We start from the raw sequence: 16,100 nt of genomic DNA, 5'->3' as shown, positions 1-16,100 counted from the left end.
TTCTTTTTCAACATTCTTCTGGAGATTTGGGGTCTTTTCAAATTTTAGGATTGTTTGTTCCAGCTCTGTGAAAAATGTTGATGGTATTTTCAACATTATTTCAGATGCTCTACATGATATAAAAAGACAAGGAAACAAAGTAAGTCATGAAATTGGAATAAAGAAGAGTCAAGTTTCTCATCATTTTCAGATAATATGATTTTATATAAAATCAAAGGACCCCCATTAAATATTGTTATAGTTCATAAGACAATTTGGAAAGGTAGTTGGATAGAAGAGAAAATTGATAGCTTTTTATTATGCTACTCATAATTAATTACATCGATGATAATATTTTCCACTTACTATTCACTTTTGAGGTTCCAGGCACTTCAGTCCACAATGTGAACAGCACTTCTGTAACATTGGGCAATCATGATCCTGCAGGCACTTGGGTCTATCAATCTTGGAACACTCCATGCACTTGCATGGGCAAACTCAAACCTGGTTTGAGTTTATGGGACAAAATAAGACACTTGACCTTGAAATACTTGATTATAGTTTGGGGGAACTTGGGGAACCCTAAATAGGGTTTTATTCTGACTAAGCCTCTTACCCTTCCCCCCAGAGTAACAATAGTGCGCAGAAGGCAGAGTATCAACTTTCAGTGGCTAATAATTTGAGGAGTATCAAAAAGGCTTGCCATCTCTGACATAGACAATCTGATAGGATTCCTGCCGGCCCCCACAGAACTAATAGATTTGGGTTATCTAATCCCAGAGTACTAGAGGTAGAAGGAATATTAGAGAGCACCTAGAATTTCCTTGTTTTATAAGTTATAGAAATTGAGGATTGTGTAGGGACAAGTGACTTGCCTACGGCCATGCGGAAAAAAGTAGAAGAGTTGAAGTCAGTTGCAAGGCCTTGGGTTCCTTCCGGCATACTGTGCTATACTTCAAAACACTAAAAATCTCTGGGACAAGACGATTCTATCTCAGGACTACGTGAGGAAATGAGCAGCAGCCTCAGAGGCTACAGAGTTCATTTCTGCCTCAATTGCATTTTGCTACCCATCTTTTCCCCAGCATACCTTACAGGATGTGGATATGCTCTACATGTTGTGAAGTTCTGTGTAGACATAAGGGCTTAATAGGAATGTACCTAACTTGGTTATCCTTTTATTTTTTTGTATGAGTAAGTGGATATTGTCACCTGTCAGTCAATGAAGAATGAGACTCAGAATAAATAAGTTCTCATGCGGAAAAAAAATAGGGAGTGATACTATGCATGATTGGCTTTGAAGACTAGCACCATAGCTTCCTGAAATCAGGAGGACAACATGAGAGCCGTGATTGAGCATTAAAGAAGGAAAAATTCCCAAGAGATATCTAAGGTCAACCAAAGGCGCATCTCCATTTCATGGGACAGCATGGCATCCCTAGCATATGCCTTGAAGACGTTAGGAGGTATATCCCCAGTCCTCACCTGTCCAGGCCTTGGCACAAACAAAGCCACACATGGATTCACATTTGTCAGTTTCGGGGCAATCGAAGTCACTCTTACATGAAGTTGGACACTCCATATGGTCCTTGAAAGGGAAGAGTGGGCACTGTCCCTTCTTGACTAAAACAAGAGTAGATGTGAGTTCCCTCAAACCCCACCCCATCTCACACCCTTCAAACACCTCCCTCCCCCTTTAAAACTAGTGTGTCTTTCTGTGACTTGGTTCACTCTACTGTGACTACCTCTGGTAGGCTGTGGAGGAATAGAATGTCTCAGCATCTCATAGGATGTTGGAGAAAGAGAATTAGGCTTGTTCTTTGAAGCTCCAGATGAGAAGACAGTTACCTGGATTGGGGTAGCAGCTGAAAATGTGGTAGGAAGTGGTCAGATTCTGGATCTATTTTTATGGTAGATCTAAAATGATTTCCTAACTCAATGGGTATGGATTGAGAATGTTGATTTTGATTCATTAAGGGTGATTTAGAAGTTTATTTTAACCAAGATGGAGAGAACAATGGGCAGAACAGGTTTGAGGGGTGGTAGAGCTAAAATGAGGGTTTCTGTTTTAGACGAGTGAAGTGTGAGGTGTTTGTGAGATCGAGATGAAGTAGTAGAGTATACAGTTGGAGTTTGGGAGTCAAATTCAGAATGGAGATACAACTCTGTGGGTCATTAGGACATAGATGGTGTTGAAATAAATTCTTTAGGATTTTGTGCACGTTTCCTGTTGTCATTATCTGATTACAAATTTTATTAGGGTGAAAGTATTTCTTTTCTTCTCTTTCTCTTTCTCCTCCTTCTCCTTCTTCCTCAAGTCAGACTCTGACAGACTGTGGTGTGTTTGACTCTCAGAGCTATGGTTAGGTTCTTTCTGAGCCCCAAATATAAACTTCCCCCAAACCCACCCAAGCCCTTTTCCCTGACTTCCTCTTTCTGCTGGCCTCTGAGAGTGAGCCAAGGTCTAATCTATAGTGCCATGATTTCTTACAGCCTCCCACAAATGGTCAGGCCACAAGATTGCCTAATTTCCCATGTATAAAATGAGAATTACAATCTCTAGTTTACAAATGCTTAAAGGAATTAAGGGGGATGATGGGGAGCCTGGGTGGCTCAGTTGGTTAAGCATCAGACTCCTGATTTCAGCTCAGTTCATGATCTTGGTATCCTGAGATCAAGCCCCAGGTCGGGCTCTGTGCTCAGTGTGGAGTCTGCTTGAGAATCTCTCTCTACCTCTCTCTCTGTTCCTCCCCCTTTTACACTACTAAATAAATAAATAACTCTCTTTTTAAAAGACGGATTAAGGAGGATGAAGCCCATGATAAACTCACCACCGTGCCTGGCACATGGGAAGAGTTTGGAAGATATGGGTTTCCTTCCTCCCTTTTGAGGGCTGGACATAGTTTCCTAATTTCTGAGCTTGTGGGAGACAGAATTCTAAATTTACATTCCCAAGATTCCCATCCTCTGGTTATTGAATCAAACATGGATTTAGGTGCTGCTGTGAAGGGATTTCATAGTGGAATTACAGTCCCAAGTTAATTGACCTTAAAATATAGAGATTATCTGACTGGGCCAGACCTAAGCTGTTGAGTTCTTAAAAAGAAGAGTTTGCCCTCTGACTAATAGAGAAGAGATAAGAGAGATTCGAAGTGTGAGAGGAGCCCAACATGCTATTAGGAGCTTCGAGGACAGAGAACGCTAGGTGCCCTGGACTGAAGGTGGCCTCTGGAAGCAGCCTCAGTGGTACAACTGCAAGGAAATGATTCTACCACAGCCAGTGAGTGTCATTGAGAACCCTTGGTCCCAGATGGGAATGTCAGCTTTGGCTGCCACCCGGTTTCAGCCTGCTGAGAACCTGAGCAGAGAAACCTGACACACCACACCAGATTTCTGACCTACAGGTAATGTATCACACAACAACAGATAACTACTACACTGTACCACATGGCCATGGGGCTCTAAACTGAGCATCTCTCCAGTGGGGTCTGACCAGAGAGGCATGATCCTTTTGGATACTACTGAGTCTTGGAATTACAGAAGTTTAGATTCAGAAAAAATCATATTGGTCATTAGTATTGCCCTCTTAATTTCCTAGGTTAAGAAAAATGAAGTCAAATGGGAAAATATAGTTAATGAGGGGCGGGTCAAGACCTCCAATCCATGACTCACTCCAGAAGCCCTGAACACTGTACTTTCCAGCTATATTTCTGACCTGTCATACCACCCTTCATGCACTCTCCTAGGACGTCTGATGCTAAGAAGAGTTATGGTTCCTAATCTGGAGTGTACATTGAAAACACCTGTGCATCTTTTAGAAACTACAGATTATGGCCTGAATCAGAATCTCTAGAAAGTGAAGCCTAGGGACTTAAATTTTTAAAAGCACCTCTGGTGACACAGAAGCAGGCAGTTGGGCACCATGATGTAAGCTGCTAATTGGGAAACACTGTTCTAGTTTTGGGTACAGGGAGAGTAAAGCAATTCAAATAGGGACACCACCAAAGAGGTAAAAAGACATAGACATCTTGGGATTATAAAGACAAATGTCCTCTCAGTAGTGTAGACTCTAGTCAGTCCTGCCTCCTTTCTGCTTCTGAGGCATGTAAGCCTTTTTTGGTTTAGCCATTGTAGTTCTTGCCCCACTGTCAGCTTCAGCTCTCACTTAGAATCCTCCTCCTATGGACTCTGAGAAACAAACTGAGGGCTTCAGAGGGGAGGGGGTGAGGGAATGGGATAGACTGGTGATGGGTAGTAAGGAGGGCACGTATTGCATGGTGCACTGGGTGTTATACACAACTAATGAATCATCGAACTTTACATCAGAAACCAGGGATGTACTGTACGGTGACTAACATAATATAATAAAAAAACATTAAAAAAAAAAAAAGAATCCTCCTCCCTCCCAGTCAACTCTCCTCAGCTACTTACCTTGTCTGTGCAGTCTCCTTGCCAAATGCACACACCCTGTAGGTTCCTCTGCAGATACTGGGGAAGCTCCCCGGAGTTTGGGTCTCAGTTCTCTGCTGTCATTACTTGACACACACTTCCTGCATTCATTCCCATGTTGCTAACTGTGATACCTATGCCTCCCTCCAGACCTATTCTCACTTCCAAGCTAAAGGCACATATCCAGCCACCTGGGGAACATACATCTGGCATCTCAAGAGACCTGTATGCCCACACATATAAATCAGAGTTAGTTTCTCCCTATGCCTCAACAGGAGGAGCTCTCTGCTTCCATCATTATATTTGGCATCGACAGGCCCCCAGGCTGTCGTGAGAACCCTGAGATTCACTCCTCCCTTTCCTTCACCCTAGCATCCTGTCAGTCATGGACTTGGGCCAGTTCTACCTCCTAATCTCTCTCCAAGCCCCATGGCTTCCCCTCTTGGCCACCACTTCCAGGTCAGCCCCCGACGGCATTCCAACTCTCTCCTCCACTTGTGCAACCACCTCCCTACTGTTCTCTGCCCTCAGGCTCCTGCCTAGTGACTGATTAGTTTTTAAAAATTAAACTAGGAGGGGTGCCTGGTTGGTTTGGTCAGTTAAGCAACAGACTCTTGATTTTGGCTTAGGTCATGATCTCAGTTAGGGTCGTGACATTGAGCCCCTTATCAGGCTCTGCGCTGGGCATGAATCCTGCTTAAGATTCTTTCTCCCCACTCACCTCTTCTCTTGCTCTCTCTCTCATTCAAAAAATAATAAACTTTGAAAAGACACATATCAGGTAAAGCTAGGGAAATAATTTGGAGGGAACAGTTGAGGGGAGGATTTGGTTGCAGGATGGGTGATAGGGCTAGTTCTCTGAAGCCACAGAGGAAGTGACCTCATACAGCACAAGTCCTTGCCTCCTGTCTGAACCTCAGTCCCAGGAGGTCTAATAAGGAGGGGTGGGTACAGCTTCTCTGAACCCACATTTGACTCCTTTGATTGGTGATGAAATGCTCTCCTCCAAAGAGAGAGAGAGAAGCAACAGGAGTGCTACATTCCTCCAGGAAAAGGTGGAACTGTGGAGACAAAAGTGCTTGTGTGGGATGAGAAGAGGCATCAGGATTAGGCTCAAGCCTGACAGAGACACAGAACATGTGCTGAGAACTGTGAAGATGGCCCACTACTTCTCCCAGTTCATAGATGAGGAAACTGAGATGTACAGTGGGGAAGGAGTTTGTGTGAGGTCATGTGGAGAGTAGGGCAGGACTTTCAGGCTCAGGACCCTCCCAGTGGCCCCACACTCTGCCACAGTACTGGACAGTGTCCCACCAGGACATTTGCCCATTATCTTGCTCCTACATGAGAGGTCACATATGAATGATCACAGGGATTTGTCTGGAACAGTTGCAGGGCTGTTTTGCCCGCTGTCATTCTCAGAGCAACCCCAGATACGAGTGTACACCTTTTCCTTGCTCCGCTGATGACAAGAAACTGATGGTATAAGATTTTCAGGAGGGCCTGAGCATGTTCCACACAGTCTTAGAGCCCCAGGAGCAAAAAATCCCAGATGACCTTGGGTTAACAAAGGGATTCCTTGTATTCCTTCTGGTGTTATCCAAGCCTAGCTTCTGATACTCCCAGAGCACCCCATAAACAGATGACCCTCCCCTACTCATTCAACTCCCATTTCCACATGTCTCTTCCTGGTCCTTTTGTACTTTTTAATTTTGTGATGTGAAGAACTGATAATGCCTTGCCACGTTACCTCTCTCAGACTGCATGCATTTCGAAAACAGCAAGAGAGGGATGGAGGCAAAAGGAAGAGAGACAGAAGGAGAGAGAACATCGTTATGGCCAGGAATGCATCTATCTTGTTGGTGGAACTTCAGACGCTGGGAAACGGGGTAGAGACTTTCCCAGGTCTCCTGAAACCATACTAGGTGGCTGCCTCGGAGGAAAGACTTGTGGCAATTTATCCATTATTTTATTTTATTTTATTTTATTTATTTATTTGACAGAGAGAGAGACAGCCAGCGAGAAAGGGAACACAGCAGGGGGAGTGGGAGAGGAAGAAGCAGGCTCCCAGTGGAGGAGCCTGATGTGGGGCTCGATCCCATAACGCCAGGATCACACCCTGAGCGGAAGGCAGACTCTTAACGACTGAGCCACCCAGGCGCCCCCAATATATCCATTTTTGTCTCCGGAATTCTAATCCTGTATGCTCCCCGTATTTTACAATAGTCCTGGACTCTTCAGTAATGACAATTACAGCCCCAAACCCAGTGACACTGAGTTTTGGTACTGGCTTGGTAACTTATCACTGTAGCTGTATCTTACAGCCTCAGTTTCCTCATCTGGAAAATGGAAACCATACAACCTACCTGGCAGCTTTGTTATCACTGTGAGGATTAGATGAGATGGGGTGAAGAGTTTTCATGAAGTGGCATGGAATGTTCAAAAACAGTGCTCGGAGTTGGACCTGAGTTCACATCGTGGCTCCCCCACTTACCAGCTATGTGGTCTTGGCTCAGCCACTGAACCTCATGGAATTCCCACTAAACAGCTCTTCCCTCCTTCCCTCCTTCCCTCCTTCCCTCCTTCCTTCCTTCCTTCCTTCTTCTTTTCTTTCTTTCGTTCCTTCATTGTTTCTGCTAAGATTTTAGTTTTAAGTATCTCTATACCAAATGTGGGGCTTTACTCACAAGCCCTAGATCAAGAGTTGCACACTCTTCCAACTGAGCCAGACAGGTGCCCTGTGCCTCAGTTTTCCTTTTCTTAAAACGTTCCATTTGCTCTTGTAAAGACTATATATTCCCCAGTAATTCTGAATTCATTTTGATATAAGGCAATCATTTTTCGTTTGTGTTGTTCAAAATGTTTAGATCTTTACTGGATTTGTTGTACTTTGTTTTGTTTTGTCTTCCTAGTCTATCAGTTACTGGGAAGTATGTTAAAATTATCGGCTGGTCAATTATGCTTCTGGCAATGGCAGGCCAGTTTATTTGGGACTAATCCTTCCAAGAAAGCAAAATGAGACCCCTTGGGGATCTCCCAGCCCCACACTTGAATACTGGTCACCTCCCAATTCTGCTTCCAGAGTGGGTTAACTCTGGGCTTTGAAGTGAGACACCCAAGTGCAAAGGCTCACTGTGTTCCTTAGTGCACCAACCGATTAAGAGTGTCCTATCTGCCTGGTGGCATAGAGTTTTTCTCAACTGCTTCTTTATGTTTATTGCTTAATAGGGAAACAGTTCATTGGTTTTGTCCTAAGGCAATCACCCCCTATTAGTCCAGGAGAACACTATGGACCTGTCTTCCTTCGCCCATCTCAGTTATCAGTCTTTCTGCACAATGTCCCTCTCCAACCATATCCCCCCCCTAGACTCCTTATTTTAAGCACACCTCTGGCCCCTGACATATATCTATTTCAGGAAACTAGAGTACAGGGGCATTTAGAGAATGAGGTCTATATATCTACTTGTCATCAACCTGCTTAGTGGACTTGAGTAGGATCAGCCACCTGTCTGTGCCTGTTTGTTTTCCTTTGTTAATTTTAACAAATAATGCTTCTGCTTTGCAGGTTTTAAGGTTTTAACAACAGACTCTAAAATGGAGAAGTTAACAAATTATAGTATCCTAGGGTCACAGAGCTTAATACCAAATTCGTGATGAAAGCTTGTCCACAACTTCATCTGTTGGTATTGGGGGCAAGAGGAGGACAGGGTAACAACCTTTCCTTTCCTCCAAGTTCCCTTTCTTCTCCCCACAGTGTATATTTAATCCTGTCATGGAGGAAAACTAGCTTTCATTCTGAGTTACCCCAATTCTTCCCTATCCCTCAAGGTGGGACTGAGCATCTCTTCTTCCAGGAAGCCTGATAACATGATGCACATAATGAACCCTCTGTATTTATATCTTCAGGTACTGACTGTATATCCCACTCATCCCTTCTTGCCATGCCCCACCCTCGTTTCTGCTAGTTTGGATAATAAGACTTAACTATTCTTTGGGCTGTATGCAAATAGATAGTCACACCTCCACTCATGAGGAGTGGTCATTGCCACAAGCCTGAGCACATTGTAGACTCTCTATAACCCTATAAATATTGCCTACTCTTTCTAGGAGTATTTACATTTGAAAATATTCCTATAGATTCCAAGTGACTGAGTAAATAATGGTAACAAATAAGGAATTGTCTGAGAGGAGAGCTTGGAGAGGCCAGTGGCATTTCCTTTCAATTCTAGACCACGGGTGCTATCATGTATAAGGAAGACTGTACTTCCCTGGATCGTTAAAAGGGTGGCTGCTTGTGGGAAACTACTAGAATCACAGGCCTGAAATAAGGAAAGAAAGGCTGCACCAAGAAGTTCGGGGAACTCAGAGGGATGTTTTTTTCTTTAGTCATAAGATCATCCCACACATAAACAGTTTCCCCAGGGCTGGTAGTTAATGAACAAAGAGAGTCCAGGAGTCTTGACTAAGGAGTTCAATCTTCTGAATGGTAAGAAGGCAGGTAAATCCACTGGGAACTTAGGGAAAAAGTAGAGGCAGTGATTGGTACTGGGACAAAGAAGAAGAGACAGAGGTTCTGGGTTACTGCCATAGTTTATTTGTCAGTGAAATGAGGCTGATAATTTAATGGTTCAGGGAAGAGGGTTGGCAAGGAGGAGGGACATTGCCCTGGGGCCCCACTTCCTCCCTCCCTTTGCCTCCCAGCTGGAACAAGACGATGGCTCCCTGGACATCAGGTAGAATTAGTCTGTTGCCCTTCAGGTGTCCTCCACATTTCACTGCAGTCTAGGGAACTATGTAGTTACTGTGCTGTTGGGTTTATTGTTCTTAGTGGTGGTCTCTGAAAAAGAGAAGGGGTAGGTATTCAGTGGCTGCACAGTCAGCTGAGACACATCTCTTTGAGAGTAACAGATCCTCCCAAACCCTGGGGGCAGGGATATTTTCTGTGGTTTAGGAGATGCCTATACAAGGTTTCTCTCAGGATGTTTTAAGTCCAGTGAACGAAGAGACATAAATGTCAGATCTCCTGAGGTTTGAATAAATCAGGAAGGCTTGCAAGTGGACAATGGGTGCTTGCGCTTGGGGTAAGAGGTAGGGATCCCAGGTTGGAATGGGTACTGGGACTGGGGAGGCATAGTCTCCTTCCGTCTGTTCCCTCACAGTTAGGGATTCTTTGAGAACCTTGTGGCAAGAAGAGGGTTAAATCTTAAATCCTACCAGTTTCTGCGATTTCCATGCAGATATTTCCACAGATGGAATTGCAGCATTCATCGCCATTATCGCATTCTATGTCAAAATTGCAGTTTCTACCACACTGGGGGATGGTGGGAATCTTCTCGCAGTCTTTCAGTCTTGGTTTTGGTACAACTGAGAAGGAACACATGAGCAGTGACTCCAAGAAGAAGAAGAAGAAGAAGAAGAAGAAGAAGAAGAAGAAGAAGAAGAAGAAGAAGAAGAAGAGTTTTTCTTGCTATTATCAGTCCCTCTAAGGCCCCAGCACACACTCCATTGGTTTCTCTTCTTCTTCTGCCTACCTAGGGATCTCGTAGCTTTTTCCATTCCTACAGTCAAAAAACAGCTCCCACTCCCAGGTAAATCCTGCAACCATGAAGTCACCTCCATGGAATTGAACATCACAGGACCTGAGACCTGAAACCCAGTTCTCAGAACAAAGAGGCCCAAGAGATCCTCTGGTTGCCTGCTCTCATTTTACAGAGTGAGAAGAACAAAGTCCCAGAGAAGAGGAGAAATTGTCTTGTACTTTTCCCTTTCTGGTTGAGGCAGTCTTCCATACCTAGCTGTCCGCCAGAAACCTTTGCTACCAGTTATGGACCCACTACTCTCCCCTCAATTCTGCTGATTTCAATTCTTTCACCCTAGCGATTCCAAACTTCTCTTGGTCAAGCACCCATTTTATTTCTCCTTGCCATGCCCAATATTCTAAAATACTCAATTCCCTAAACAAAGGGCACATTTCAAGAAATAACGAGTACCCCTTTCCCAATTTGGTGCTCTTCCTTGGAGCCCCTAACTGGAGGACAGGAGCTCCTGGTGGGTCAAGCTAGGCACGGTCCATGCAGGCTTTGAACCCTGTGGAGCTTTCTGCTTCTTCGAGTCCTCCTCAACAAAAACACCATGTAGCCACCACAGTCCCCACAACATACATAAAAACATCCTTTCTCATAACATCAGGAGACTGTCAAACTTGCGAACTGCACATTCACCTTTCCTCAGGTATCCTGGTGTAAAAGAGGAACCAAGGCTTTCATATATGCCAGTCCCTCATTCCTTGTTTTCTACCCCCTCTTCATTTTGAAGCTCGACTAGAATACCTACTGAAATCTGGATGCTTAGCTACAGGCTCAGGGATTTCTCTTATACTTCCTGTCACTGGCCGAATCACCAGGCAGTAGAGTGTCAGGAGCTGGAGAACCAACCGCTTCATGATGTTAACTCTGGATGTCTGAGTGTGTGCCTGGCAGGAGACCCAGGACTTTACTAGGTCCTGCAGGGGGTAGAGAAGGGCTTTGGGGTGTGGAGCTGGGAGAACACGTGACTGGTCTCTCACCGCCCATCTGGTTCTACCTCAACTCCTCCATGCACCACTCCTTGGTTGGGCATTTTTGTCTCCCGAGGTTCTTTCCTTCTCTTATGCTTTCTACTCCTCTCATTGCAGGAATGAATTCTTCATAACTTATCATTTCTTATTTTAGAAATTTGAAAAACACAGAATTACAAAGGAAACTAATAAGATATGATCAGTTATCCATTACCTAGAGAGATAACAGTGTCATTTGTTTTCATAGAAAGATAGCTTTAGAACTGACTTCCCAGGGCACCTGGGTGGCTCAGCAATTAAGCGTCTGCCTTCAGCTCAGGTCATGATCCCAGGGTCCTGGGATCAAGTCCCGCATCGGGCTCCCTCCTTGGCAGGAAGCCTGCTTCTCCCTCTCATACTCCACTTGCTTATGTTCCCTCTCTCACTGTCTCTCTATGTCAAATAAATAAATAAAATCTTTAAAAAAAAGTGACTTCCCAACAAAAAAATCATACATATTTATTGTGTATGTATTTTAGTATCCTTTAAAAGCCATTTATCAGTAATGAAAGGAAATTAAAATTTAAAAATCACCAGAGACTTTTAAAAACTGATTACAAGATTTGAAGTGGAACAACTTTTTCTAAGCTTGAATTTCAACCAACATCTTCTGTGTTTCATAAGTATTAGCTCTTAAATGATACCAGCATTTCATTTTTTTTAAAGATTTAATGTATTTATTTGACAGAGAGAGAGAGACAGCCAGCGAGAGAGGGAACACAAGCAGGGGGAGTGGGAGAGGAAGAAGCAGGCTCCCAGTGGAGAAGCCTGATGCGGGGCTCGATCCCATAACGCCAGGATCACGCCCTGAGCCAAAGGCAGACGCTTAACGACTGAGCCACCCAGGCGCCCCCAGCACATTTCATTTTTAAACATACTTAACTTACAATTTTTGTGGATACACTAATTTTATATCACTCAATTCCTTTAAGGTCCTTTTTGAGAGTGACATCAGCAAGATGCCTGAATAAGACCCCCTGTTTGAACTCCCCCTCCCTGACCTCCACACAACAACTTGGCATCCACCCATAGACCAAAGTACCTTGGAGAAGCTGCGGATCCAGCATCATATGCTAAGCGATCCAGGAGGAGTCTCAGCCATGGATTGGGTCATTGGCATAGAGACCTCAGTCTTGGCATGGGACCCTGACATGGCCTGAGAACTGACTGTAACCCCCCTCAGTCACAGTCCAGGAGTCACTGGAGAACACTCATTTAGAGGATCACCCATATGACATAGCTTTGTGGAAGTCCAGGCGTGTAACAGAGAAGTTCCATCACACTGTCTGAGAAAAAAAAAATCCAAGTGTGGACGCATTGGAGAGATTAATGAATCATGGAACATTCCATCAAAAATTAAGGATATACTGTATGGTGACTAACATAACATAATAAAAACTTATTAAAAAAGAAAAAAGTAACAGTTTGACTTTACCTGCATCATACCTATCCAGATTTAAAAAACTTACTCTAGGGGTGCCTGGGTGGCACAGCGGTTAAACGTCTGCCTTCGGCTCAGGGCGTGATCCTGGCGTTATGGGATCGAGCCCCACATCAGGCTCCTCTGCTATGAGCCTGCTTCTTCCTCTCCCACTCCCACTGCTTGTGTTCCCTCTCTCGCTGGATGTCTCTATCTCTGTCAAATAAATAAATAAGATCTTAAAAAAAAAAACTTACTCTAAGCAACTGTGCATTGAAAAGTGTTCAAGCTGTCTGTGAACACAGGCAAGAGGATGTATAGTCCCTGCCTCACACTTCAGTTTGTTCCGTACTCACATTGTTTACACATATGGTGCGTTATCAATATCATCATCCCCACATTACTAAGTGAAAACATCTTCTACAAAAATGAAACCTTATGAATTTGGTTGGCATGAGCCAAGGGGTCTGAAAAAGCCCACAATATTAGAAGTAAAATTGCTAAGTGTTTAGTATTTGAACAGTGAACACACCCAAGTCCGACTACATAAAATGTTTTCATGATTCTTCTGTGCACAAGAAAATAAACTATGAAAGTTCTGTAGGCCCTAGAAAGCTGTAGTGAGTCACCAGGGCATGGCCTAGTATTTCTGAATGCTGGAGAAATATGTACGTACAATGATAACCATGATCACTGTAGGGGAAGTCAAGCACTGGGTTGATACAGCAAATCCTGTTGGATATCTTCAAATATCTCAGGAAGAAGGCAGAGGGCCTTGAGGTACTTCTGTGAAGATGTTGAATTCCAGAGAGTGCAGAAGAGTTTCAAGAGATTTGAGAATGGTGAAAGAGTGCTGAATTTACATACAGAAAATAAAGACAATGAATAAAAGCAAGTTTTGACTGTTTCTTAAACAGGCTTTCATAACAACCCGGGATCACGCCCTGAGCCGAAGGCAGACGCTTAACAACTGAGCCACCCAGGCGCCTTCAACCTCTTTTTTTTTAATAATAATTTTTTATTATGTTATGTTAGTCACCATAGAGTACATCCTTAGTTTTTCATGTAGTGTTCCATGATTCATTATTTGCGTGTAACACCCAGCGCTCCATGCAATACGTGTCCTCCTTAATACCCACCACCGGCCTAACCCAATCCCCCACCCCCTTCCCCTCTGAAGCCCTCAGTCTGTTTCCCAGAGTCCAAAGTCTCTCATGGTTCATTCCCCCTTCTGTTTATCCCTCCTTCTTTCTTCCCTTTCTTCTCCTACCGATCTTCCTGCTATTTCTTATGTTCCATAAATGAGTGAAACCATATGATAATTGTCTTTCTCTGCTTGACTCATTTCACTTAACATAATCTCCTCCAGTCCCATCCATGTTGCCGCAAATGCTGGGTAATCGTTCTTTCTGATGGCTGAGTAATATTCCATTGTATTTATGGACCACATCTTCTTAATCCCGTCATCTGTTGAAGGGCATCTCGGCTCCTTCCACAATTTCGCTATTGTGGACAATGCTGCTATGAACATTGGGGTGCATATGGCCCTTCTCTTCACTACGTCTGTATCATAACAACGTCTTTTCAACAACATCCACCTCCCCACCTTCAGACACCTGATGGCTCACTTCTCAGACGTTGTAGTTCTTTGGTTACATGAGCTGGCTTTGCAGTCCTCATCCAGACTGGCATGAATCGGGACATATCCTCCAGGCAGTTTGGTTTCCTCTTCTCTAAGGAGAAGCAGACTCCCTGCTGAGCAGGGAGCCCAGTGCAGGACCATCCCAGAACTCCAGGATCATGGCCTGAGCCGAAGGCAGTCACTTAACCAACTGAACCACCCAGGCACCCCCTCTCTCACAACGGGTTTTAAGTGTAAGCAGAGGTAAAGAGGATAACCATGCCCATGTCTCAGGCCCGGCACCTACTTCCTGACCTGAGGTGCTAAAGGGGCTTTGCAGATGTGATGAAGGGTAGGGACCTTGAGATGGAGAGCTGGGTGGGACCGGGCTTTGCAGATGTGATGAAGGGTAGGGACCTTGAGATGGAGAGCTGGGTGGGACCGGTGTAACCAAGAGTCCTTAAGTAGGGAATGTCTCCTGGCTGCAGTGGGTTAAAGAGCAGCAGAAGAAGCTAAGAGCTGAAGCATGAGGACCCACCTGGCGCTTGCTGGCTCTGAGGATGGAGGAATGGAGCCCACGCCAAAGCATGTGAGTGGCCTCTAGAAGCTGAAAACGGCCCTCAGCTGACAGCCGGCAAGGAAACGGAGACCTCAGTCTTAGGTCTTGAAGGAACTGAATTCTGCCAACAATCGGAAGGAACACACACATGGATCCTTCCCTCTAGAGAGGAAACACTAAAAGGAGCACAGCCCTGCTGACACCTTCACTGGAAGGCATGAGACCCATGTGGGACTTCGGACCTACGGAACTGTGAGATAATAATTTGTGTGGTTTAAGCTCCTAAATTCATGGTGACTTGGTACAACAGCAATAGAAAACAAAAATCGTAATCAAATACCCTGTTTAACTGGTGATCCCATTTCTGTGTTAGGATTTCCTAACCTATCTGGGTGTTTCAGTTTCTTCCTAACTCACTCCTCCGGGGTTCTCCTTCCTGCCGACTGCTCAGACGTTTATACCTTTTGCAGTGGACTAGATCCGTTCTTAGGTTATTTAGCTTTATTCCTAATTCCAAGGTTTATGGTTTGAGGTCCATACTTGTGAGAGCCAAGGTGAGTCTTTGTCATTTCAAACACAAGACAAACACTGAAAAACAACTTTTCTCTCTCAACGAGCAATAATAGCTTTCAAAACTGTTGTGGCCCTCAGATCCATGACCACGACTCTGTCCTCCCTGGTTTATTTTGTGATCCCTTTTCCCTGGGGAAATAAACCTCAGCTTCATGTCCTAATTTCATGGTCAAAGTGCTTGTTGGAAAAACAAGGACTTGCAGAAAAAGAAAAACAATAACTCGATTAATACTTTTTAAAATGCTGCACCATAGTGCCATTTTTATTATTAAGGTCACAGAGTCTTTCCTCCTCCAGTTTTGAGCAATATCATATTCCATTTTCCTCTAGTTTGGCTGTGGCTGGAATTTTCTTACTTCGATTTAACGTTTAACCTGTCTGAATGTCATTCTCGAGTGAGGGGCATATTTAATATCTTGCTTAGACCTTGTAGGTCATGACGTGACGATCTTGGAAATGGAAACTTCATGTCAAGGGTGATGGAGCAAAAAGGTGAAGGCACCTGGGTCTTCCATGGTTTTGTGTTGTCCCCAAACTTGTTCTGGATCCCTAATACCTGACTCTTCCACGTGAGCAAAGATTGACCTGCCTTATTTAAGCCACTATTTTCTTTGTTGCTGCTGTCATCACGTAGTTGAAATGTATCCAGCCACAGTGGTATTAATGTAGAATGGAGGCATAAGAAGTCTCTATTTTACTCGTTTCTCAGGTACTCTCTCAGGAAGCTCCTGTGGCATGTATGTTACCAAAATGAGGTCGTTAACAAAGAGGGAGAGGTAGGATCTAGGAAAAGGGCTCCCTAATCCAAAAGAGTATGAAGTGCCACCATGATAGTGAAGGGAAGTCCCCAGGGCTGCTGGGTATGGCCCTGGAGCCCAGACGCGCTGGTGCAGAGGCTGAGGAC

General features: G+C 44.3%; 1 protein-coding gene across 1 annotated transcript; it reads right to left on the bottom strand.

Moving 5' to 3' along the window:
- Nucleotides 1-348: 348 nt before the first annotated feature.
- Nucleotides 349-5,855, bottom strand: LOC103669866 (WAP four-disulfide core domain protein 8-like). The gene is made up of 3 exons (XM_008698228.2): nt 5,398-5,855; nt 1,465-1,653; nt 349-476 (listed from the first exon to the last, which is right to left on the bottom strand). The coding sequence occupies exons 1-3, from the start codon at nt 5,528-5,530 to the stop codon at nt 349-351; spliced, it is 450 nt and encodes a 149-aa protein (XP_008696450.2). The 5' UTR covers nt 5,531-5,855.
- Between the last annotated feature and the right edge of the window lie 10,245 nt (nt 5,856-16,100).

This window comes from Ursus maritimus, unplaced genomic scaffold, assembly GCF_017311325.1.
Source record: "Ursus maritimus isolate PB19 unplaced genomic scaffold, ASM1731132v1 scaffold_22, whole genome shotgun sequence".
Lineage (NCBI taxonomy): Eukaryota > Metazoa > Chordata > Mammalia > Carnivora > Ursidae > Ursus > Ursus maritimus.
This window is presented reverse-complemented; position numbering and strand designations above follow the sequence as displayed.